Below are 26,951 nucleotides of genomic sequence, written 5' to 3' on the forward strand. Positions count from 1 at the left end.
ATTTATGACATAGATACGCTCATTCTCTTGTGTGGCTAACAGTAGTGGAGGTGCCTCACTATAAGCAGTATTGGGAAATCTTAAAAAATAAAATAAAAATGCCTTAGTACAGGTAAGACCAGGCACAAAGTCTGCTGTTCTGTGCATGAACCCTGAATGAGATAAGCAAAAGAGCAGCCGTATGGGATCACAGCTAACCTCTATCTAGTCCAGTGTCTTCTGTTTGACAATGGCAGTAGAGGATACTACTAGCATCTACTATTACTAGTAGAGTAACAAGAGAGAAATCAATAACAAAGCTTCCTAAGGGCGTGCTCCCCAGCCTGACCATGACACAAGAAATTCCTCAGTCAGATGGTGGGATTTTTCCTTTTGACAGCCATCTCCTAGTTTTCTTCGAGACCACTTAATTCTTTCATAGGAAGAGAATGCAGGCGTTTTTTCTGTCTTCGTCCTCTTCTTGCTGCTTATGATTTGAGAGACCTCTATCATATCCTTCCCTCCCTTAAGATGTGTCTTTTCTAGGCTAAGGTGTCCTAGCCAGTTTAGTTTTTACTTGTAGAGGTGCTGTTCATAACCTTTGGTCATCTTTGTTGCCCTTTCCCGTAATTTTTTCAGTTCTACTATACGCATTTTTGCCTTTGATCTCTTGGCAGATGTAGCGTAAGAAATAGTTGGCCACATTTTTTAGATAAAAGTGAGTGTAAACGGAATGAACCTGAAGGAGAAGGATGCCAAAGGCCTATGTAGGAATGCAAAATGGGAAGAGTGACCCTTGAGTCTTCAGACCCCTTGAGTGTTCTCCCTGTGCATATGGAATAAAGTGCCAGGTGTCCTTCTGGGATGCGGTCACATGAAAAGGAACCAGTTGGGAAAAAGTCATCTGACTAATGTTAATAGTACATGTTCTTGATTTCCCTTGCTCTTGCATTCATCTACATACATCAGCATTATTATTGCATCTTTGGCTGAAGGTGGGATCTACTACTAGTAATTTTTACAGATTTGTTTTGAGTTAAAAATTGCTGGTGCAGTTTGTACTATTTTAATCTGTAATTAAATAGAAAATTGTGATTGCAAACTGATTGCTGTACTGTTTATCCCTCATAACCTCCAAAAATGTGTTCGTGATGCTTTGGGTTGTTAAGTTTCTCACTACAATGTCCTATCAAAAGATAAAGTAAAAAGCACTCTACTTGGTGTTCATCTTAGTTTGAACACAGATAGCATCATCTAAAGTGTAAAAGCAGATGCAATCCATATGTTTTCAATAATCTAAACATACCAATAAACTCTAGGCAGTATTTAGTCAACTTTTTACAAAAAACCAGTAACGAAACTACCTAATGTCAGCTGGAGAAAATGCTGAGAAATTGAAAAAATAATGTATGCTTTTCAGCATGGGAGGAAAAAAGGCCAAACTGTGTAACCTTGCTGGCTTTAAAAGGAAAGAGATAAGTCAAATTGTATTGATTTGCAAGGCAAGCATACAGCATTATTATAAATTTGCTATCCAAACACTTGAATCTGCAAAATGCACTTGTTAATGCATTGCAGTAGTAGTCTCAGGTTTTTTCTGCCATCAGTTAAGGTTGCTTTAATCTAAACTTTTCAGCTGCCTGTAGACTTACATTTTGTTTGAGTTGGTTTTTTTTTTTTTTCTTTTTAAAGTAAAAGACATGAGAAATTGTTCTGCATTTCATATAGGGTCAACTGAAATTAAGAGTATTGCAGTAGTAATTCCCTGCTGTGTCTTTACTTTTGTACAGCACTTACCCCTTGGACAGAAGAACTTCGAGCCGCTTGTTGATGTGGCTCCACGAGCAAAACACAATGCAACTAGTAAAATTAAATGAGTCAAGATATATTACTCAAATCTGACAATAGATTCTTACAACATCACCTTTCATTTCCTGACAGCCACAATGTCAGACAATAAAATGGAGTCTGAAGTTGGTTTCACCCAGTAATTTCTTTTAAAATACAAGTTAGTGACGTTGCTAGTCGTTGAAGGGAAGCTAGCAGGAGTGTAATACGCCATCACGCACTACTTGCTTTATATTCATGCAATACAGATTTTATTAGAGAGGATCAGATTAGCCACAACAACTGATATTATTGGTAATTAAAATTTAGCTGGAAATCCAAGTGTCTCAAGACCCTGTCTGAAGAGCTGTGAAGCCTATCTTTAACTATGAATTTTTTATTTTTTACAGCTGAGTGCTTGTTTCCATTTCTAGGACATAATTCAACATGGGACTAATGAATTATGTAAAAATCAGTCTGCTGGCCTATTCTGGAGAGAGGGACAGAGTGGCTGATGGCAGGTGCAGTTGTCTAGTTGTTATACTGGACATACCTTTGATGGAGAGTGACTGCACATCTCTGTTTGGTTTTGCCTTCCAGATCACAGACAGACAATGAAGGGAACGTAACAGCTGAGGCCAGCACAGGAGGGGTCAGCATGGATTCTGCTCTTTATGTCAAAGCTGGACAGCCTGCTCTCGAAGACCTCTCAGGTATGTCTTGCAACATGACCTACTGACTGTGGTCCGGTTAAATAAGAATGGGCTAAAGGAAGTTTGAAGGCAGGAGCTCCCTCTTTAGGGCGGGGATTTAATTTGGTTTTATTCCTAATGCTTTATTTCTTACTAGTTACGATATTTCTTTCAGCTCTTCAGCAATGGAAACCAGGTGTCAATAATCTGAATACTAGATGCTCGAGTTCTGCACAATGGTGTGCCCCCCCAAATTCCTTGAAATCATTAGGAATTCTGAGTACTTAATGTTTTTCTAGGAGATGTGCAGCACCTTTTCAGATTAAGCTAATATAAGGATCCTAAGTATTCCCAAACATTTGCTATTTGTTTTTTACTTTTTAAAGCTTTGCTTCAAAGCTTACAGAAGAGATTAAGTTAATTTTCTTGATGTTTTGGTTCGTTTATAGGTTTGGGGGAATCTCAGTATTCACTCACATGAACCTGATCAATTTGAGAAGGGGTCTTTGCAGCAGTAGGAGACCAAAATTCAACTACAGTTTACTGTGTCCAGCATACAGAAGCTGAAACTGATTGTAATTAGAATACTAGCTCTCTAAATTCAGAAGTACTTCATATGTTTCTCTAGAATTCATGCTACTGTAAGAAGTATATGGTAATTAGCAATAGTTTTTAAGTTTATCAGTGTAACAAAGCAATTTTTAGCAACCATATTGTACTAAAGATCTAAAATGTGCTTTTAACATCACAGTCAAGTCTCCTCCTATTCCAATTTCAGCAATGTCTACGACTTTGCTTATTGCATACTATTGCAGTATATCTCATCAGTAGAATTATTTCAGGTTTTTTCATTTACTTAGTCTTGGTGTCCTCCAGTTTAATGTAAGTTTTGAAACTGATTGTCCTGCTTGGAAAAATCACGTGGCTGAAAGTGTCACAATTGGATTAACTTCATACCGCATTACATATTCTGTCTGTGCTGCGTTTATACCTGTTTGTACGTATGCTGATGGCAAAGGCAAGAGGCAGGGTCATTGGTGAGGAAAAGGGCTGCAGGATTGCATCAATGAGCGTATCTGTGTGTATGATTTATATATAGGTGGATTAAGTATTTAAAAGGCAAATAAATGGCACAAGGGATAAAATCCTTGAGAATGTTTTTGGGTTCATATTTAAATCTGAGAGCCAGTTCAAAGTAAGAAACGCAGAGTATCCAGCTGCTTAAACTTTTTCAGTATTACCTCTTAATCATCATATTGCCTAGCCTAGGCGTATTTCAGCCTGTAAATGGAGAAGTGTTTATAGATCACAAAAGGTCTTTAGTCTTTAATGACAGATGTTATGTAAATAGAAAGTATTATTCAAGTAGAATATGTAAGTTTGGAGATCCAAAAATGGAAGGCAGCTGACAACCTCAAACAATGGAGCTGCAAAACCCAGCTGTGTGCAGCCAAACCCCATAGACAGCAGCAGTCCATAAAGGAGTCTTAGGGGAAAAGGAGCAAGCAAAACAAAATGGTCCCTCAACCCAAATAAATTAGAATAAGGGAAAGATTTCTTCTCTTTCTACATAGTAGCTATTGATGCTTTTAATTGAAAAGCACATATAAAACAAAAGAGAGCATAGGTGGGGAAAACTGAAGCTGAATAGTTTAATGATACTGCCTATTGATGAAGACCTAACTGATTTAGTAATTAAGTTCCAGTGACACTATCCAATGTCTTTCGTTTATGTATACTTATAATTTAAGCAATAGAAAGTAATTTAAGTAAAAATTTTGTATCAATGTAGGCATCAGAATGATCTCAATAGAAATTGGTTTACCTAGTCTCATGTATGTTCTCTTCAGAAATTATCTACTGTTTGCCTTCATGTCTATGAAAGAAATGATCTGTAAAAGAGCACTGTGACCTTTGTTAGGCTAAAGGCCTATAAATATTTTATGTTCTTTACTGCAAAAATTTGTAGATCCATGAGCGTAGAAAATATTTTCTGTCCCAGAGACCCGTTGGCTCAAGGAATTGGTCTTGTTAGGTGGCTGTTGCCAATCCAGCCAGATCGTAATTGTTTGACCATTTGGCCTAAGTGAGTTCTATCTCAGGGAGATTATTTCCCAGGGAGTAGAGACCCATTAAAAAAAATCGCTAACGTGAACGCTACCTGTGCCATTGTTGTTTGTGTCAGAAAGGCCAATGATTGTATCAGCATTAAAGTCTATCTTCCTCTCCCTGGAGAGTTCCCTGTAGTCGGGGCTCCAGCACTTCGGTGAGTAGTTTGTGCTACTGCTGCTTTGCAGGCCAAGTGTATGTGACTTGGTTTTCCTGTGCCACCAACCTGGCATCTGTCAGAAACATGAAGTTTAAAGCAAAGAATGTGGAAAGGTCCAACAACAGCTTATTTATCTGGTCCTTGACACTTCTGATTTGTGTAATATTAGATAGCCTTCCAAACTAGCAATCTTATGGATGACCAGCACCCTGGCAGCTTAAGAATGCATTACTTGTGCAGAGAAGGCCGATACAAAATTTGAAAAGTTTTAAATTTGCTGTGGTATTTTCTTTAGTCATGAGTTGTAAACCCTCTAGAATGAAATCATTTCCTTCTGTGCCCAACAGAATTTTTGTGACAGCTTTTTGGAGGTTTCCTGTTTCAGCATTCAGCTTACAAAGAGTATGTCGGCACTACTAGAAATTCACTTCTCTTCAACCTCTTGGAAGGTTTAACTATATAAAGCTCAGCTGAGTTAGCAACCAAAGCATTTCTTAATTGACAGCTGAGAGCCAGTAAATAAATTATGCTGAGGCACTAGGAGGACTTTTTTAATGTATATAAACTCTACTTTTAAACAACAGGACATAAATGTGTTTTAGGACAGAGTATTTAAAGAACAGGATTTCTAAATGCCAGGGAAAGTAAAAGGCATGCCCCAGCTTCATGTCATGTAGCACATTTAAGTAATGATAACTGCATTGTGCTGTGGACAAGCAGAAACTTTGGCTAATTTACCTAAAATGTCACTCAGCACGGAGCACCCAGTCAGCACAATTTAGTTTACTGGAGAGCTGCTGTTGCAGAATGAGATCTATTTAAAATGGGAAAAAGAAGGTCTGGTGAAAAGATAGCATTGGAGAAATTGGCTGTGTCGAGTTGATGCTAATTGTGTCAGTATATGAGATGGAAAGGGTGGTATTGATGGAGTATATCTTCTAATGAGGTTGAAAGTTAACCAGGATTTAAATTGGGTCATATGAGGAAATGACAATACAGAAACATCTGGTGCAAAGGCAGCCTGTGAAATAAAGTTAACAGTACAGACAGAGCTCATTCTCGCTCTGGCTGCGGCAACGGCAGGTGCCTGCCATAGGGCAAGGGTATCTGTATTGTAATCAGTTTAGAGTGTTAAATAACAGAAAGTCAGAAAAAATGCATTCAAGACAGAGTCAGGCAGAGGTAATGGCTCAGTTCTGTGGTGTTGCCTGCCTTATCCTTTCTAATGGTTTATTTTCCCTGTAGGAGAGGATCCAGAAACTCGGCGGCTACGAACTGTGAAAAACATTGCCGATCTTCGACAGAACTTGGAGGAAACGATGTCCAGTTTACGGGGAACCCAGGTCACTCACAGGTAATGGCATGACTTTGTTTACAAGAAAACGGAAATCATTGTGCTTTTACTTTACATCTGTTAGATCTGGCTGGGTTGCATCCTTGAAAAATGATTAACATGGACAGTGGAAGATACTCTAACCAACCAACTGGGCTAACCAGCCTCCTCTGATCTTGTACTTTTTGTCTTTAAAGCACAGATTCGGAACTGTGCTCAGTGTTTATTGAGGCGTACCATGAGTAATTGGTGGTGGCGGGTTGGATATAGAATCAAAGGGGGAGAATAATCAGTGCTGGTTAAAAGGGTTAGGTGATGTTTGAATATAGGTTACAGTTTAAGATGTTTCTTCATCTTATTCTTGAACAACTTCAGTGCCTTACACCCCTCTCTCCCTATGTGTAATATTTGGTTTAAATAAGCAGGTGAACTGTGCGTGACCCACTTGATAAAGTGCCTAACTTGAATTCCTGACCTATCTTTGGACAAACAGATTTTTCTAATATTATTAGTCTTCCGTGTATATAACCGCTTTTTCTTTGTAAAGCAGTGTTTATAAAATCTTCAGCAATATTTAAAAATATGCTCTAAATAAACAAAGACTGTTGTTACATTCAAACATTCTGTGACTCAGATCTTCTCAGTGTTGAACGGGAAGCTTGGGGGAATAAGCTGTTTGGCCCCTAATGAGGTTGGAGTCCTGCTTAGTGCTCGGTGCCTTGTGGATTGCAGCCCTAAATGACTTCAGTGGAGGAACACTTTGTGTTTTGGCTCGGTATCTAAAACTGAGGCAGAGCTTGCAAAGATGAACTCCCAATGCTATTTTTCTTTTCAAACTTCAATTAATGTGACAGCTTATTATGGTTTAATTACTCTAACTGGAGGTTACATAGGTTTTTGCAGCATGTACGTAACATTGTATTGCGAATAGTACAACGCTGCTTATTTTAACAAATATCCACTATAAAAAAAGAAATAACACTATGTTAGCTGAGCAGCAAAGGAAAAGGGGAGTTCCTGTGGGTAAAAGAAGTTGCAGCTATGGGTTAGCTGCCAACTAAATTAGCTGCAACTAATCTGCAAGTGTTCAGAGTGGTCTTGCAATCTATACGCATCACCTGAAATCTCATGGTGTAGCAGTCCCATTTCTAAGCTTCTATTTAGCAGTCTACATTTAATCAAATGCATTTATTTTTTTAAGCACATTGGAAACTACTTTTGACACCAATGTCACTACTGACATAAGAGGTCGCAGCATTCTCAGACCGTACTAGCATTACTGTTTGAAGGGATGCAATATATTCACACCCCCAGACGTGGAGAGTGGAAGATTTAACATAGCTGACACTTGTCAAAAACTGTATTTACAGGCTGTGACCTAAAATGCTTTTGTAACCAGAGCTCTGTAAAGATATTATTAATATTTTTGAAAAATATACTCAATTCATGCATCTATAAAATAGATTTTGAAAAATAAATTTATTTTGCCTTTCTTCTTATTTTTTCATTTAATCCTTTCCTCAGCGTAGAAATAGCTACTGTCTTGGTGCTGGCCACATCTCTGGAGTATTAGGACTTTCATGAATGTGGACAAAAAAAGAAAATGTGTCAGAAAAACAGGACTTCAGTTGGTTTTTCTTTAGTCAGCTTGATATCCTAGAGTGGCAAAACCATGGTATAACAAGAGTTATGTATGATTGAAGATGAAAAAGTTATGCTTTGATACTGTGGATAATCTGTTTAAAAGTTCCTGCATAAGTCTTCTCACATAGGTGTTGAACGCTTGGTGGTCTGGGTGCAAGAGTATCATTATTTCAGAGCAATGTCAGAGGAATGGACCTAACTCTCTCAAGGCACTGTAGCAGGTGAATTCTGTTAATGCTGTTACGTACAGTCTGTAACGTGGTGAGTGTTCAGGGTGTAGAGTCTTGCAATCACCTGAAATCTCACGGCGCTCTGTACCGCAGGCCACGTTTAATCAAACGCGTTTATTTTTTTTAAGCACATTGGAAACTACGTTTGACACCAACGTCACTACCGAGATAAGCGGCCGCAGCATCCTCAGCTTGACGGGACGACCGACCCCCTTGTCGTGGAGACTGGGGCAGTCCAGCCCCCGCCTGCAGGCAGGCGATGCTCCCTCGATGGGAAACGGGTATCCTCCGCGAGGGAACGCCAGCCGCTTCATCAACACGGAGTCGGGACGTTACATGTATTCGGCACCTTTGCGGAGGCAGCTAGCGTCCCGCGGTAGCAGCGTCTGCCACGTGGACATCACGGACAAGGGAAGTGATGAAATCGATCTGGAAGGTATCACCATGGACGCCACTGGCTATATGAGCGATGGGGATGTGCTGGGCAAGAATATCAGAGCTGATGACATCACGAGTGGGTAAGTGCCTTTGCTTTTCTTCTTAAATACTATACTTCATGTGATTCTTGTGTTTAATGACGCTGTATTCCCGTGATTATTTGGAGAAAGGAAAAAAAAAAACAAAACCCCACCTAAGATGTTCTACTAGTTTTAACAAGCATTTGGAGGGACAGCTCATTATGGCAATTAATTTAGTCAGTGGGATTTAAGCACATGATTTATCTCTTGCACATGATTGAATGTTTTCCTGAGTCGTCGTGGTGAAGTCAAACACAGGCTGCAACATTCATTTACGCCCACAAGATGGAGGGAGTGAGGCATTTTCTGTACTTCTACTGAACCCTTAGACTGTCTGAACTTTTAGGGGACAGTTGACTGGAAGGAAATGAGTTTACATCTCTGTGTGGGGTAAAATAGTTGTACACGCAAAACAGTCTAAAGAGCAAGTTAGTGTGCAGAAATATGAACTGATAGACAATTATTAACAAGGTTTTACCTCAATTGTTTACCTCTGTCTTGAGTGGAAAAAGGATTTGTTCTTTGCTCCAAAGTCAGCGTTCACTTCAATACGTCCGTTTTCAATTCCTTCTAGAAAGTACAGTCATTTTTTTTCTTAGCTCACATACATCAGCATTAGATTGATGTTAAAACAGATCTTTGAGATGTAAATGACATATTTATCTTTGTGGCAGCCTTTTCCCTGTCTGGCCATCTTACATCCTTTGCTTTTCTGTAGTTTTTTGTAAGTGACATTTCTTGTAGCATTGGCTTATTCAGGAGATTTAGTGTCTCTTACTGAAATAGAAAGCTGGAATCCAGCTGCTGCTTTGTCACTAACTTAACCAGTTAAGTTACGCAATCTGGAAACCTCCATTAATTCTGTCTGTTGTGAATATTTGGATGTTTTCACACTGTCCTTTTTGAGAAGTCAGACACTTCATTTTTAATTCTTTGTTAGGGAAGCATATAGTAAAGAAGCTGATGCAAAAAACAGTGTAAAATTCTGTTTCAGATAAAGCACCAGTAGCTGTTGCTGCATTAATAATGCGTCATATCACTAAAGTGCCTTGTGTTTTCCTCAAATAAATCAGCTTATACCCGAGTTTTGCAGTGTTTATTGTAGAAACAGTTATTGCTTTTCCTCTGGACTATGACTTTTATTCAAACTTGTGCCTGTAATTTTGGTCTAGAAGTAAGGAAAATAAATTCTGAGTAGCACTGTGGTTTCTATAAAACACCTAGAGTATGAGCTGAGAAGTGTCCCTGGCAGAATTGTGTCAGTTCAGGCTTCTGCTGCTCATATCCTAGAGAAGCCCCAGCCCCTGCAGATCTTTACTTAGTGTATAAGTTCAGATTCCAGGTTCAGGAAAAGGAAAGAGTAAGAAAGCTGTTGAGTTTATGATTGATATTTCCAGAGAAATCTGTGCCTTCATGCATCTCTGTGTATCATTTCCTTTTCTGTGTCTATCTGGTCGTCATGTAGGCTAAAAAATGGCCGTCTCCACAGTCTGACAATACAAGAGTGGTCTTTAGATCTTGAGTCTAAGAGACTAATAATGTAATAAAATGTTTTTGCCAGTTGGTACTTCTGTCACCAAAGCAGAGAGTTATATACCAAGAATAATACCAAAAATGGTGAATACAACATTTAGTAGAAGAGTCATATATTCCACAACACCCCACTCCTAGCCTTGAGTGTTAGAATATCTTTAACTGAATACCTGACTCTTATTTCCCACTGGTTTTTAGAGGAGGAAGATAACTTTCAGGTTTTACTCGTATAACCAACCACTGAAAGATAAATGAGATCTCAATTTAAAGTTCTTAGGACAAGAAGAGTTATGTGTACAAATGCCTTTTTCTTTTCCACATCTTTTGCCTTTAGCTACAAAAGCCTATTTTGCTAAATAATGTGAGTTGGTTTATTGATTTATATAACACTGTTGTAGTCACTGACTAAGTTCCAAGGGCAGAATCTGTATTGTAGGTCAATCCACCATCAGAAAGATCCAGCTCGGTTTCCAGGTTGTGGGCAGGGTTTGGAGGTCCTCTCGTTGCTGCACCAGTGGACATTTGGAGGGAGCATTCCTGGAAGCAGCCCCACAGTGTTGGGGTTACATAGTCTGTGGAGAGCAATCGTGTGTGCAGATTGCCTGAGAAGGGAACATTGCATTATTGAATTGCAATAACGGCATTGGATATAATCCCAGTATCAGTGGAGAGAGAGAAGAAAAATGAGGGTGTTGCATTTGGTGAATCTCACTGACACCTAATAATCCTGGATTACCATCTCCAGTATGAACAGATGTTTTGGTAGCATGTTTCATAAGTTATCTTCCCCAATGTCAGTTTGTTCCCAATGATAAAAAAAAATAGGATAGCATTGTGTCTCTGTGGGAGAGGAATAATACACCGCTTAGAAATCGGAGCGGTTGCTTGTAAAGAAAGCATTCGTGTGACTTGCTGCAGAACAAATCTCTGAGATCAATGTTAGGGCGAACAGGCCCGATATTTCCAGGAGCTGAGTTACAGTATGTGGAAAGCAGCACAAGAGGGCATTTATAGCATGAATAGCTCTTTATTAGCTGGTATGTGTTTCACTTTGTCATTTTTCAGAATTGCTACAATCCTGCAGTCTGAAAACCTTGGATCTGTGTTTTCGTTGGCAAACTGAAAGGGAAGGAAGCCAAAATATTTGTTACAACCAAAATAAATCCAATAGCCAAGATAAACTATTTTAGCCCTGTGATCCTGATGCTTTCTGTGAAATGTAGTGGGTCATGGGAAGTTTCGTTTGGCCTCCTTTAGTAACTCTGCTCAAGCAGAGCTCTGGCAGACACCGGGGTTGCTTTCATAGGGTTAGAAAGAGTATCTTTTCCAAACGGGCAGAAAATACGTCTTAAACTAAGCAAGTCTCCAGGGAGTGGATCAAAGGTGAGAAGTTGTCTTATTGGGGGAGCTAAAACATCAACCAAACGACCAAGCAAGAGGACTGGCGTTTGTGTGAGGTGGGGAGTAAGCGCCCAGCCCACCTCCTTTGGCGGCTGGCTGCGCTGGAGGCGTCAGAGCCTCATCAGAAAGTGGCACCTCAGAGCCCAGAACTGTCTCACCTGTCCACCCCAAAAATTGGCCCAGGTGGGCACGCTAACTCTCATGGCTTTTTTGGGTTTGTTCGGAAGGTTTTGTCCAGTTAAGTCTCCCTCTAGCTACTAACGTACACATTCCTACCTCTTTTTGTGCGTCAGGTCCGTCCCCTGGCGCCCCCAGTTCTCTCTAATGAGAGGTAGAGTTAACTTCCTTTTCATCTGTCCTTGGAATGCAGCAACAGAGCTGTTGGTCAGAAAGGCCTTTTAAAATTCTTTTCTTTTAATTTAATTAATCCTCTGCCCTGTTTTCATTACCCTACTGTGCAGCTTTCTAGGCAGAATTAACAGCGTGGATATACCGATTAGCGCTGGTCACAAATTTTCTCAGGAAATGGCTTTAGGTCTGCAAATGCAGCTTGTCAAAACAATTTTTTGCAGAAGCATGGCTGTTCCAGCTATGTTGCAACAAAATGTAGATTTGATGGTTTGACAGCTCAGCCGCCCTTGAGCCCGAACTTTGAGGCAGGGCAGATGTGAGCAGCCCTGTGCATGGACCATGGCTCTGCTGCGTGCCAGGCTGGGCTCTGGGGCATGCCCAGCTCACTCTTCTGGGTGAATCTCATTAAGAAACGTTACCTCGTGACTCTCTCGTACCTCACGTAGCCAGCCTAGCAGTGAGCTGCTCCCTCAGCTATCAGATGAGGACAGACGGGCTCAGCCTGCATCGATGTTCAGGGGCCCTACGCTAAAATTCTCCTTGCAGCGACCTTCCTTCCGCAGGTGCAGTGGCTGTTGGCGGAGGGGAAGACTTTTTACCGTTTTATTAACCTCCCCATTTATTTGATGCTTTGGGGCTGATAGATTCCCATTCCAGATCTCTGTTTTCACAACCTCTTAACGTGTTTGTGTGCACGATGCTCATGGGGTTATAATTCCTTCTTGTTTATTCAAGCCTTCATGCTCCCTGGGGATCTTTCTACAAGCACTACAAGCAGGTGAATGAGGAACATGGATGAAAGGATGCTAAAAGGGAGAGCAGGCCACTCTGGGCTGGCGAATCAGGCTTTACCCCCTGCTTCTGCTCAGGTCCATCAAACCCACGCAAAAGCACTGTGCCCTGGGTAGAAATCCTCTTTGTGGTGCAGAGGCCTGTCTACCCGTGAGTAGCACGGACCAAAACCATCACTGAAATAGAGTTCTGTTGCAGGCTGAAATTTAGGAGTTATATCTATCAGGAGGCAAAGAAGAGTTTGATAGGAAGAGCTGAAATTGAGGACTGGTTTCATTGAATATTGGAGTGTAATTGGTATTTGTAGGATTCTTGCAGCGCAGTTGCTTGATTTTGTTCTGTTTATCAGACAGTGATGCATCTTTTTCAGATGTCAGGCTCATGTGTGGCATAACAGACCTTCACTTGGGCTAAGGTTTTAGAGAAAGAAAAGGAGAACTGTGCGGTTTGCTGCGAATGAGAATTTGTTCTTGGTACCAGTCGTTAAGAGACACCATTTCTTTCGAAGCTGTGTGTAACAGGAATGGTTGCTGCTCCAGGTAACGCATGGCTAGCTAGAAACTGAGAGTGGCTGAGCTAACAGTGGTCTGAATGAGAACCTGTTCACCCTGTACGTTGATTCAATGCTACCTACAGTCTTTTTCCGACCTATTTTTTGCCACGGTGATTACCACTGTATTTTTTCTGTACGCTTCGAGTTACAGTGGGTTAGTCATTTTACTGGACATTGCTCTTTAAATGGTATGATTTCAGTGATAAGATTGCATCTAAATAGAGTGGATGGGTAAAACTGCATTCCTTATATGGCTATAACACTTCAACGTGACTAAGAATCAAAGGAGGCTTATTTTATTTTTCTGCTCTGAACAGAGTGTTTATTTGAACTGCCTTCTGTCCTTGCTAGGACTGGCTTCTTACATTTTGATCTTTTCAACATCGCAGAATAGTAGCTGCATATGGTAAATAGATGATTAACACAAACAGTGAAGGGGCCAGGCAAGCAAACTCAAAATTTTTACTTTTGTGAAAAGGTATTAGGAAGACTTGATTTCTGACTTCTTAGTAAACTACATAGAAACTGGTTCAGAACTAGCTTTTGGATTTAAAGTCATGGATGTCCTGGTGCTGTGAGAATGAAAAGAAAAAATGATGGCTGTGTTTAAATCGGAATAATATTCTTATTCCAAGAACTATACTTGAAGATCTCTACAGGAGACATGCCTAGAATGTTGCATAAGCATTTTCAAAATTATTAATGATGTGTATTATTTTAAATATTTTTCAATATTGCACTCAGTTAAGGAATAGTTCTGGTGTCAGCTTCATCAATAAAACAGTGTTAGATCATTTATCACAAATGGTATCTCAGATAACATGCTCTCATAGAACTTTTCTTGCAGTGTGGGATTCAGCATAGAAAAACATCGTAGCCTGGAAGTCATAACCTTAGAGATCAGCTGGAATCAAGCTTTTTATTCGGTACACTGCTAAGAAGGGCTGTGTTAGGTCATATGTAGTGTTTGTCAGGAAAAGGAACTCGCAAGTTGTGGTGTGCTGTATTTTTTCCTTACTTGTACATACTGTCCTATTGTCAGTGCCTACCAAAATACCGTTTCATAGCCATTAGCCTACTCTGGGCTTGTTTCTGTAATAAACACCTCGGCAGTGTTTGAACTGCTGCTTCAGTGCCAACAGGTTTTTGTAATTTGAGCAAAAGGATAGCTTCTAAAGGATAAAATACGGTCCCACTCTGGGGCTAGCCAGTAGAGGGAGATGCAATCATACGCACTTTGTCGATGCGGATCATCTGCAGGAAAGGAGTAGGCATAAGGGAGTTGAAAGTCGCTGCGGAGTAACTCTTGCTCTGCTGCTGACCCTGCTGAGAACCTGTGGAGAAGCAGCACTCCCTCATTGCTTCTCTTTGGTCGCACGTCGTTCCTCTCCCTAACAAAATTAAAGAGGACAATGCAAAATGGATCGCTTGCTCTTTAGCTTATTTCTATGATTTTCATTGAAATCGATTCTGAGAAAGGATTCAGGCATTTAAATCAAAATTGGCATATGCAAAACCCCATTGAACAGCTGCCTGCTTCTGGGGGATCTTGAGTTTGCTCCAGGCTGGCAGCCGGTGTGTGGTGGGTGGGATCGTTGTCCTCTCCAAGCACTGAGTTTCCACCCATGTTTCACTGGGGTCCAGAGTGGCGTTTGCACACATGGAAGGATTTGACCTCTTGGGTGTTTTCCATGTCATCGTCTGGGATGGCTGACTAGGTTTGTAAAAGAGTTTTAAAAATGATGCTGGAGCAAGTCTCTTCCTTGAGAGGAAGGTGAATTTAAGCTTAAGGTGCATTTGGCAGACAGGTTGGGTGAGGGTGGGAAAGAGGATCGTGTACTAGAAGAGTCTCCTTTGAAACAGGAATGGCTGCAGTGAGCTGAGAGATGCTTTCTTTCAGTCTAACATTCTTCTCTTACATACTGGCAGTTTCTCTTAAACTACAGCCATCTAAGACTGCTAATTCCACAGGAAACCGGTTTCTTCAGAAGCTCGATAAGAAGCCGTTGTCCTGGAGGGAGCAGATGTGGAGGCATGATCTCTCAAGGTCCCTTCCAACCCAAAGCATTCTATGATTCTATGTATGAGATCTGACCTATAGTGGCAGCAGCCACCCAAGCCCCTTACAGGCTATACTGTCCTTGGAATTCCTTCCCTTAGCAAATGCAAGTTTTATAGTAACAAGCCTGCAGATTTCTTGAAAGGGAGACCCAGCTGAGAACACATGTAGAAATAAATCTAGCCCTGGGCAGTAGTGCCCAACAATTGTTATCTGATGGCTGCTAAATGACTTAAGTGCCAGGCAGTCTTAATACCTCTCCAAACAGAAAAGTACTGATTTCACAGAAGCCACTTCTTTCTGTAGACTTCTTCTTTTTTTTTTCTTTTTTTTTTTTTTTTTTTCCCCCCAGGCCTGAGGATTAAGTAGTTAACAGGAGTGGACTTGTTTTGCTTCTAGACTGGTTTGGACAGTGTGAATAAGCAGCTACTGTTCATGTTATTAGTGATTTACAGGGGAGACATTTCTCCAGGTAAACTGTGAAAATAAAAGATACGTATTAAGTTTATCATAATCTCATTTTTCCTGTTTTACCCATTTGTGGAACAGGTATATCCTTCTCAGCAGTGATTAGGATTTTTGAGACTGCAAGTCATTTATTGTTTTTTCTGGGTTTACTCCATGTTTGGGTTTGAGCATCTTCAAAACCATTAATAGGTTATTCATTAGTTTGTTAATTGCAAATAGTTACTGATTATTAGTAAAAGTCTGTTAATCTATAAATTACAGACTGCCTTAAATATAAAATTAAATTTTAAATGACATGAGCAATAGGTTTGTGCTTCTCTGAACCTGAAAGGTAGTATTTGATCTAATATTAGGGATTTGGGCATTGTATTAGCAGTCCCAACCTGAAAGTTCGGGACCTAATCCTATTCCTGATTATCTTTGTTGAAATTAACGTGGATCAAAGAATGGAATTTAATTCAGGCACAGGTTTATAGACAGGCTATATGTTCCATCCTTTGGTTAGAGAGATGAAATACGGTGCTGGTGTGATGGGCATTATATCGGAGAGTGGTCAGGCAAGAGTAACGGACGGAAGGACATGGTGGAAAACACGAGGAGAGATCATATGGTCTAATTCCAATGTCATGATGGAAAATGCAGACCAACTTCATACTAACCTGAGAAGTTCGGGGTTGTCATCATCCTGCTGTTAGGCTAACATTTCTTTTAAGTCAGATTTAGAACAAATTCCTGGTTGCAATAACAGGATCCTTTTGATCCCATTTATCATATTTCAGAAACGGCAGTGGGGAATTTTGGGCTGTTGGTGGTTTTTAGCGACTGGCAAAGTTAGACTCCTCCTTTGATACTCAAAGCTTGTTAAGTCTCTTGATCTTGTTTAACTGGCTGTAATGAGGAGGCAGATGAAGGCTAGTGAAAATAAACATTTAAAGGAAAACATTAAGGATAACGGTGTTATTGCTGCAGATAAAAGAGAACACTTCTGAGCATTAAAGCGGATGTTGACATGGAATAATCCAAAAGCTGTAGTTCCTACGAGCGTTTTGTTTCTTCAAGTTTCAAGCACTTGGGTTGCTGGCTAAGTCTTTTGCCAGGAGGCGCCTGGGCAGCTATTTCCAAACTTACCTCGAATCCAGAGCACCAAGAGGAAGGCAGGAGCACCTGGGCTGTCAGTCAGCTCCAGTTTTGGGGCACATTGCTGCTTTCCTGCTTGTGGGTTTGGGATCATGGAGCCGTGTGATGCTGAGCAGGTCAGGGTAGGCTCGCCCTGTCTGTTGTGTGCTGCTGACTTACCTGCTGCTCCTTCTCTTCCTAATACTCAAGTAAAGAATGCCTGTCCCTTGGCTATCTATTTTCAAAATTGGAAAATTCATATTCATACATTAAAGAGTGAAATGAATATTTATGAAGCGGTAGAGTTGTCAGACCGTAAAAGTAGGTGTGCTGTTGGCTGTATACATGGGTAAGTAGGGAGTGTGGACAGACGTCAAGTGACTCAGACCGCTGGATTTTACTGATCCCTGGCATAACCCATTCCTGTTTCCTCTGCATGCCTTTCAGGAAAGGGAAATAAATCACTTCAGCATCAGAAATACCCTAAAAATATTGCATTTGGAAGGACTTATTACGGCATTCAAAACTTCAGAGGCACAGAAAGGGTGTATTTGGCTAAAGAAAAGAGAAGTTTAAAGGTCCAGGTTGCCCAGGGAACTCCAAAGCAAATTACTTTGTGCCTGTAATACAGGGCAGGGAGCCACTTTCTTATAGAAAAAAAGTGTCACCTAGAAAGTGGGCTGTAAGTTCCAGTTGTGTGTTAGAAGTGCATAATACTGCCCTTGTTTAACCTGTTTCATATTCAAAGAAGTTTGGTTAATTTTGTTTCCTTGCTGATGAAGAGTGAAACTATAGAGATGAGTATTAAGCATTCATTCCTGGAAAGATCAGAAACTCCTTTTAACCAACATCGTCACTGTCTCACTGTCCGGCCACTAAGTATGGTTATATTCCACTTCATTAAAGGCAGTCATTCCCCACTGGCTGTTGGTACCATTCCTAAAGCATCTGAGCTATGAAATTTTTTGAACATGTAGAATTTACCCATCTGCTTAAAAGTCACAGAGCCTGGGTACTACGCTTTTTCCCAGATCATATGTTTAAACCTTTTCTTATGAGGCAGAAAAATACTTTGAAGTGCTTGGTTTTGCAGTGAATGTGCTTGCAGAGTTCTTACAATTCATGAATCTAGCCAAGGCATCTAGTACAAATTTGTCATGTCTTTTAATAAGAAAAGTCAAAGAAATGACACCTAATCAATAACTGGCCTAATACAATAGCTTGGACTGCACTGGGTTTTTGTAGAGGAGAGGCTGGTATACTGGCATTCCATATTCTGTAGATGTATGATAGGGCAATAAATTCAGATAGCGTTGAGTACTGTTAGAATTATGTGCATGCAGGGTAATCTTTCCTGGTTTTATTCCTCCCTGAGTAAAACCTTATAAGATTGTCTTTAGAAAAATATACCTTCATTATATTCTCCTTTCACATAAAGCAAAAATCTGCTGCAATAATAATGCTGTAGTCATAAAGGCAAGATGGTTTCTGAGAGCCAAGACAGTTTTAAATTTGAAGGGGTGGAGAGAAAGGAAAAGAAAGCAACGGCTGGAGGCTTGTGGCACCAGTAACTTTTTATCTCCTCTGTAGTAACCAATGGATAGTAGAGAATTTTTTTTTTTCATTTATTTTAAAGTGTATTTATTGTAAATGCATTTTTCTCCACAGTATTTAGAAGCTAGTACCTTCCCTTCTTCTTTTACCTCAGTGTTGCATGCAGGACTTCAGGCATCGTTGGTTTTACCATCTTTTTGGAATTAAACATTCCTGGATAGAGGACATTGAATGTAATAAAAATAAGATATAAAGCTTTCAATCTGTGATTACACAAACCTGTTTCAAAATACAAAAATCTCTCCTGTGTTGTTCTGGCATCTAAGGAACTTGTCCTGTTGGTATAGTGGATAAGAGTCATCATCTATGTCTGTGCTTTTTTTTAAAGGGTCTTGGTTAGAAAAACTGACGATCTAGTTGTCAAAGATGCAGAACGCATCCAGCTTCCCTTGGCTTATATAGATTTATGAGTGCTTAAAGCCAATGACCCTCTGACTGTTAGTTCTCAGTTTGATGCAACTGCAGAGTTATTCTAATCTGTCAGCTTGCTGAGCTTCTATGTAGAGGATGAAATCTGTTGATGCTAGTGAAAAGGCTTTCCATTGATTTCAGCGTAGCTAACTCTTAAGAGTAATATGTTTCATTTCACACATTCTGGGTAATGAATATGGAGAACAATCTATTTCAGCTGTAGTTGATTTTTTTTTTTATCAAAGGACTAGTCACAGGCCGGAAATCTGACAGCAAAGCCAAAAGCTGCATTTTCCAGTACGGGTGCAGCAGGTGTTCATACAGAAACATGTTTCGTGTGCAGACAAGTATCTGCAATAAACCAATTAGCCTATGTACATTAGATGTTTTTGCAGAATGCTGTTTGCATGTTTGTATAACAATACGGTCTTAAGCTCCACTTTTATTTTCTTTCCCTTTCTTTTATTTTAGTAGCTTAAGGAAAAAAATATTCTTCACAATAAAATATTTATAAACTATGTCAAACAAAACTTAGAATGCTAGACCTAAGGCGAATTCCACATGAGTTACAGTGCAACTGTTCCTCATGCTTTTTACAGTCTTTGTTTATGAGTTTGGAGAATTGTGTCCCCACAGATTTGCTGAACGGAGAATGCTCTTGTGTCTGACTTGACGGGCTTAGCAACCTCTTTGTTAGACTCCCCAGAGAGACTCCTCGGTTGTTCCTGGGAAGGCCCCGTACAGATTTATACATCTAGCTGAAATGCTGAGCAGCAGATTGTGCAAGGCTTCTTGACTCTTTATCATCCCGTTTTTATAAATGTAGTAATCGAATTTGACTTGGGTAAAGTACGCCTGTTGCAGGAACATCTCGGCAGCAGAGGCATTGCTGGCTGCCGCTAGGAGCATCTGTCCTTTCTTGCTGCGGATGAGGGTGTCTCGCTGTTAGGGAAAAAGCTCCGTGCCTTGTTAAGCAAGAGAAGCGTCCTGTGTATCTGGATATTATTCTGTGGGTTGCTGCCGTTTCGCTAGGAGTGGCTAAAGGATTATGAGGATCCAATCCCGTCAACTCCGAACTCAGTGAGGTACGTTACGTGTGCAACGGTATGCCAGAGACAGCCGCCGTACTGCTAGAGTGCTTAGAGTTATTCCACGCTCCGGTGTGTGGAAGTCTTTACGGTGTGTTTACACAACTGGCAGCGCTGCTCCTGTAGATGTACCTGGGCTGGCAAACTGATGGCGGTAGCACAGAGCTTACTCCATGTCAATGTCTTGAGAGGCAAATGGGACTTGCCTTTCTAGTTTAAAGCTAGCTCGCGTGTATCTGTAGTCAGAAATACTTTTAGAAATGAAGCTAAACCAAGAGAAAAATCTTCCTGTTTTATTTTGACATTTTGAACTTGTTGTGAAGGGCCACAAAATATTTTAACACATTATTGAGATATTGATGTAGGGCAGCTTGTTGAGAAGGTACTAAAGAGAAGACTGGAGTAACTTCTTAATTTCAGTAATAATATATTAAAATATTGTATTCATAAACTGAACCAAAGTGGTAGGTGGTTGTACAGTTTTTAAAACTTTCTTTTCTTGGTTACCACCACATCCTGAAGTTAGATTACATGATGTCTGTTGCTGTCTGCTTCGGTACAGACTTCAGCAAGTCTGTACTGTACTTCAGCTGGATGACACAGCCTGCGTTATTGTGAGGAATAGTTCCTGGAGATCAACAACATCTATCTATTCTTGTCCACCAAGTGTCATCTCTGTTCCTTTTAAGGTTCATTTTTCATTTGTCTAAACTAGAAAGTAAGAAATGCACTACCTTAGTGATTTGTGAAGTATCATATATACACCTGAGCCTTCTTAATATCTAAGAATGGTAACACTTTTTAAATGCAGATGTCTCCAGGTCACAGTTGCAGAGAGAGTGCAAAGTAGGAGCCAAAACAAGGTTGGAAAAAACTTTTATTCATGCTGCAACTTTGATTTCTCACAATAAATCTTGGGATACTCATTGTTCGTGGACCGTTGACAAAATCTAGGAAGAATTCAATGTCATTTTTGCAGTTAACTTGTAAAAGCGTTGAAATTTCCATCGTGCTGTTTTAGCCCACACAGAAGTGTTAAGGATGGTATAAACCATGTATTTTTTGGACAGAAAGGGATAGTTAATGATAGCATTCACACATATTAAATGACTTCCATCTAGGCATCCTTAATGAAAGTTAAGTATTCTTCCTTTGTCACAGTTATGTTGAAATTCAGTTCTTACTGATGAGAGATAGAGTGCAAGATGTAATGGAGAGCAATGGGAGGCAAAAAATAAAGTTTTCCTTGCCTCATATTCCGAGTAATATTCTTAACTCAGGAGTGGGGAAATTGCACTATACAGTTAAAAGCATGTAGAAGATATGAGCTACAGTAATATTGAGAAGTTTTATTGTTTTACTAAACGTGACCCTTTGTTTTGCTGCTTTAAAGGTATATGACTGATGGAGGTCTGGGCCTCTATACTCGAAGGCTGAACCGGCTGCCTGATGGCATGGCTGCAGTGCGGGAGACGATGCAGCGTAATACTTCACTGGGACTCGGAGATGCTGACAGGTAAGGTCTCATCCAGCAAATGCTTGCATATAATGGCGCATTTGATTCGCACTGTATCTAATGCATATTGGATCTCTAAGGTTAAATACCTTTGGGAACTGAGATACTGAATATGTGGATATAAGCTTCTCCAGAGTATTTTAGGCTATATGTTCACAGAGGTGTCAGGATAAATGCTAACTTTATGTCTTCTGATTGCTTTGCTGAAATCTCATTTGGGCTTTTGTGGACAGGATGCAACACAAGAAAATGTGAAACTTCTATTTTAATAGTGTTTGAAATAAAAAAAGACCTAATTCTCTTCTCATTTCCACTGGTTGTTCCAAGTCCAAGTGATTCAGTGTGAACAGTCAAGGCCAAAGATCAAGAATTAGGGGAATAAAAATCCATAATTTATGGGAGTGTGATCATAGAGGAAGCCGGGGAGATGGACAGTAATGAGACCTATATTCTGTTAAAGTTGGGATAAATGGGTTAAATACTTTTGCTTTTAATGGCGTCAGCCTATAGCTGCTTCTTTCCCTTCCAAACGCAAAGCCTGATGAGTGTTACTGTTGATGTAGTAAGTGAACCGTCTCCTTTCTCTTCCATGAGGGGCCCCTAAGTATAAAACATGGATTTTGAGTTGCAAGTTTGAACCAATTTCTGTACTGACAGGGTTTTCTCTTTTTGTTTTGTTATTGATAAGTCTTTCCTGGGACATAATGCAGTTGACTGAGTTTGATATGACTGATACTTTCTTGATAGTGATGCATGGATTACTAAGGAAATACAAGTGATGGAGAATCTAGCCTTGTTTTCAAAGCAAGCCATACTAAATTTGCTTTTTAATATCAAGTGTTCTCTTGATATTACTAAAGAGCAGGACGTTAAATCTAAACAAAAGAACTAAAACCTCTCAGAAAGTCTCAGCTCAGTTTCAATCACTAAGTCAACATATGCTTGCCAGTTGTAAAATATGCCTGGATTTTTCAGGAGCTCATATCTCTTTCTGAAACTTGCAACTTGAAACCCGTGCTGAGCCAACAGCACTTGCTCCTGGTTGAGTGTGGGTGAAGGCATTGCCACCTGGTGACGCAACTGAAGACTAATCAAGTATCATCCTCGTCTGTTGCTGGGGCTTCTGAACATTGCCACATGAACAGAAGCTATCTGTTTACATTACAGAATTGGTCTGATATAAGTTATGTTACTGTTCAAGTACCAGGCAGCCTTCTGGAGAGCTAGCGATACATTCCTCGTTATTGACTCCTTCCCCCGTCCAATATTTTCTGTGCTTGCAACACTTTTTCTTGGCATGTAAATAGTTCTCACATTTTATTTGCTAAGCTCCTTACCTGAAGACACCACACATCAGGACCAATTACGTACCTTCAACAAGAGAGTTTATTTATGTGTTTCAATATATTCTACTTAGAATGGAATTTTGACATGCTGAAATGCCATCCCCAGTTTATGTCAATTGTTTCAGCTTTGAAAATCATTCTTTCAGTTCACATGGAGGGGACGGACTTTACACGCAATAAAAACTCTGTATGTCTGGCAATTTAGCTGCAACATGGGATCACAGAAAAATTACCCTTGATCCCAGAGCTGGTGACATTATTATGTGTTGTTTTGATTTAGTCTTTTCTATTTAGAATGTAAGCCTAATCACCTTCTGCAGGAGATCGGAGTTTTCTGACAGTAAGGCAGTGATTTAAAAATAGCTCCTCTTTGGTTGCTGGGTGATCATGATGTGCAGTTTAAACAAAAAATTAATCTTGGTTTGAGCAGCAGTTTTCTGGGGTGAAAATTGGTATAAGGAAAAGGAGTTGAATGCAGTGCAGTAATGAATCGCTTTCTTCATTCTGTGAATGAAGGAAGCAAGCAGGAGCGCCGAGTTGCTTTATTGGTACACCTAGAAAACGTATGAAGATTACCTTTAACTTGTTCAAAGCAGACATTAATTGAATGCATGGGAGAACAAGTGTGAAAGGCTATGAACTTTTGAGTGTAAGGTTAATCATTAAAAAGTTATCAGAGGACCTTTTGCAATATGCTTACTTGTTTAGTTTCTTGTGTTATTAATTGTAGAAGTTTAGCTGTGAAGCTTTTACTCGTTGGCTCTGGTAACATAAAGCACTGACCTTAGAAGGTACATTTTCCCCTGCAGCTGGGAAGTCCAAACAAGGCAATTTAATTTAATGCTTGATTGCAAGGTTAATGGAATCATTGCGCAACACAGCTGAGCTTATTTATTCACTTCAAGACAATTTGTGTTTGCATAGAACAAAGGCATTTTAAAAGAAAAAAGGCATTAAGATGCCTTTTTATTTAGTTTGTGATATTTTTTTTTTAAAGGTTGCAAATTAGTCACCTATGGTTGTGTGTCTCATATATACGGACTTGGTGTGTACCATCTGGTTATTTAAGTTGATTTCCCATTGTCAGGCGCAGCTGCTTGATCCAAGACTAAATTCTGCCCTTACTTTCATATATGTAACTTGCATTTATGAATACATATAGATAAGAGGGAAGAAATTTGAAACTTAGGTTTGAGTAAATCTTCTGTAATTGCTTACTTGTATAACCTGTTATTTAGAGAAGATAATTCAGACCTGTGCTGATTTATCATATCCTTGTGAATAGGACAGGAGACTATATTAATGAATGTGAGCTCGTCAAGAGTAACTTTAATGCTGTTATTAGGCAAATAACTATATGACTTTTTAAAAAATCCTCAGTGATGAAGTGCTTAAATAACTTGGATTGTTTCACCTTTACAATTTAATTTGAGTTTGCGTGAATTACATGTCTTTGCATAAGAGTGTAAGGCATAAAAAGGTCTTCCCAGCTTCTGACTGTAAGGACCTGTCTCATCAGACAGCAGATTATGTTGTCCTGGTACTTCCAACAGCTATGGCATTGGTGGACTGTAGGTAGAGCACGGCTCAGGTGTTGAGCATGCTCTTCAAGAGTGTTTCTCTCATGGTTCACATCTGTGATGACTACAATGACAGTCTTGTCACACTCTTAGTTAAAAACAAGACCATATTTAGTTTAACTCTCAGGCAGCTTTGTGACTGAAGCTGGATCCTGGCAGTCAGTAGCATTTCCTGCTTGTAGCAAGATTGTTGGATAATCCCAGAGGAGGCTGGAACCGGGAGAGGGGATGGACAGGAAAGAAGAATTGGAAGTGAAGCAGAAACCGAGCAGAAAGCCAGAGGACATTGCATGCGGAGCATGGATATATCACTCTTAATAAGAATGCCATTCAGTGCAGATTTTTTCAGATGCTGTGATTTATAGTAGTTTCTACAAATGGTAAAAATTACGGGTTTCAAAAATAGCTGAAGAGTAGTATTTTGCTGCTATTTTGCATTTTATAAAAACAGATTACGGTTATTTATATGTCTCTTGGCTCAGGTAGTAGACAACGCTTCCTGTTCATTCGTGGAGTAAAACCCTTTGACTGGAGTATGTTTAAATTCACTAACTGCAATTTAATTTCTTTAATCCTGTTACAGTGATGAGATTACTAAAAAGATGGGTTAGTGTTCAGTGCTGGAGGGAGATTGTTGGACTGCCTTTATAACCATGGGAACTTGGATCACACTTCAGAAGAGCTGAAAAGCAAGTTGAAGCAAGTCATCAAGTTGGGGGCAATATTGGCCTGTTCTGTAAAGTGGGGAGAGAAGGAGATGTCACTGCTTTTGGAAAGAGGCAAATTCCACTGAAAGCAGAATTACAGACATGGTGCTGATGGGTATCACATAAGAAGCTGCAGCAAATTTTCTTCTTTTTAGGTACTACTTTAGTAGACAATGGAAAAATGTTACAATATAAGGGGGAAAAAAAAAAAGGAAATTTTGGTTAGATATTCTTTATGTTTCTTCATGTAGTTTCATAGTAGGATAAGACAGCTTTAAGTTCTGAGCATATATTTTCAGTTTTTCTTCTTAACTAAAATTAAATGAAGGTGTCTGCAATTCCTGGCTTTGCAGATGAGGAGTTAAGTCCTCCATTCAGAGAGAATATCCATAGCAATACTAGCCCATTACTACCCATCTCATCATTGCTGTAGTTTTGCTACTCTATCTAGCATGATGCATAAGAAAAGGGGAGAAACAGAGACAGTGTGTCTGGAATAGACACATATAGACACATAGACTGGATAGTCTTTGTCTTAAAATGTTAAAACATGACTGGGTTATATCTTAGACTTCAGATGGACCCGACTATTGTAAAAATACATAGAAATAGATATTCCTGCATTGTAATGGCAGTGGAATTCCCATCATCTCCTTCCCCCACAGCATCTCCTGCTCTTGCAATGCTCCCTCAGGAGTGTTGAGATAAGTGTGGCGTTTCACAGTAAATGAACTTGCAGGGAGATTCATCTGGTATTTTACGTGAATTGGTTTGCGGAGGAAGGATGTCCTTTCTGTCAGGAGAAGGAATAACTATATCCATTGAAATAATCTACAGACCTCTGGAGATCTCAGCTAAGAAAGTTGCTGCCAAGCTATTACCATTCCACCAGGAAGATTTCATGCCATCAGTTCACAGTTCCTTCACTTCCCGAAAGCCCTGGCAATTGTGCTTGCATTCACTTGTTACAATTAAAATAATATATAAATTTTACTTTTCCCCTTTTTTTCATTGCTCAGGATAGTGGAACACCCCTACATAAGGATCCTATATACTGAATAAGCATAGTTTTCTAGAAAACAATTTAAAAGTCTTTAAATTGTTTTAAGATAATATAGATCAAAAAGTAAGTGCCACCACCCAAGCATTCATTGCTCACTCTGTGCTGTGAGTCACTGCAAGTTGTAAATGTATGCCCATATATAGTTGCTTAACAGCAAAGTCACAGGACTGGTGAAATAATTCATGCCTAACAGATCTTCTACTCTGCTTGGCCAGCCATTTGGATTTTATCACTAAGTTAGAAAAAATACTACTGCTTCTAAATATGCGAGTTGTACCTTGGTACCTATAGATACCTATCTCTCTGTCTTTGAAAGATCCCACATTTATCTTGAAAACTGACTCGCAGAAACAGGGAAATTCACATTGCAAAGATTCTTTGAAGTTTATGGCCTTGGGATCTGCTGATTAGAATCACAATACCATATACTTTTATTTTCCAAGGGATCTTTTTACAAGCTGTAATCCAAAGTGGTTTTAGGTTACATAAAGTAATTGCAAAGTTAAGCAACAAATAGTAGTTAAAAGCAAAGGTATAGTAGCTATACCCAAGGGCTGAAATTAGCAGTACCAAAAGGAAAAAAAAAAAGACATTCTACTTTCAAACAAGCAAGGTTAGTCAAGGGAAGCAGTGTCTTCTGGCAGATCCGTTTCAGTGGGCTAAAGATGACAAACTTCTGGGCGTGTAAGCTTTTCTTCAGGTCTAAAACAGAAGCAAGACTTTTCATGATTAAATACAAGCTGAAGAGCAGTTGCTCCAAACTTACCTGGATGTATTAGCAGTTTAGACTAACTCTTAAAGACAGACAGTGCCTAAGAAGCAGAGGAAGATTTAGCAAGGAAAGGTATGATATGATGTTTG

The 26,951-nt window shown here is 39.7% G+C and overlaps 1 protein-coding gene across 3 annotated transcripts in view; it reads left to right on the forward strand.

Moving 5' to 3' along the window:
* The window catches only part of NAV2 (neuron navigator 2), a 233,966-nt gene that overhangs the window by 124,628 nt on the left and 82,387 nt on the right, over positions 1 to 26,951 (forward strand). For all 3 annotated transcript variants that reach the window (XM_075713174.1, XM_075713175.1, XM_075713176.1), the window contains 4 exons: positions 2,407 to 2,519; positions 6,013 to 6,121; positions 8,103 to 8,492; positions 21,272 to 21,394. In XM_075713174.1, coding sequence (XP_075569289.1) covers positions 2,407 to 2,519; positions 6,013 to 6,121; positions 8,103 to 8,492; positions 21,272 to 21,394 — 735 coding nt within the window. The remainder of the gene's footprint in view (positions 1 to 2,406; positions 2,520 to 6,012; positions 6,122 to 8,102; positions 8,493 to 21,271; positions 21,395 to 26,951) is intronic.

This window comes from Pelecanus crispus, chromosome 6 (assembly GCF_030463565.1).
Source record: "Pelecanus crispus isolate bPelCri1 chromosome 6, bPelCri1.pri, whole genome shotgun sequence".
In the NCBI taxonomy this organism is placed as follows: Eukaryota; Metazoa; Chordata; class Aves; order Pelecaniformes; family Pelecanidae; genus Pelecanus; species Pelecanus crispus.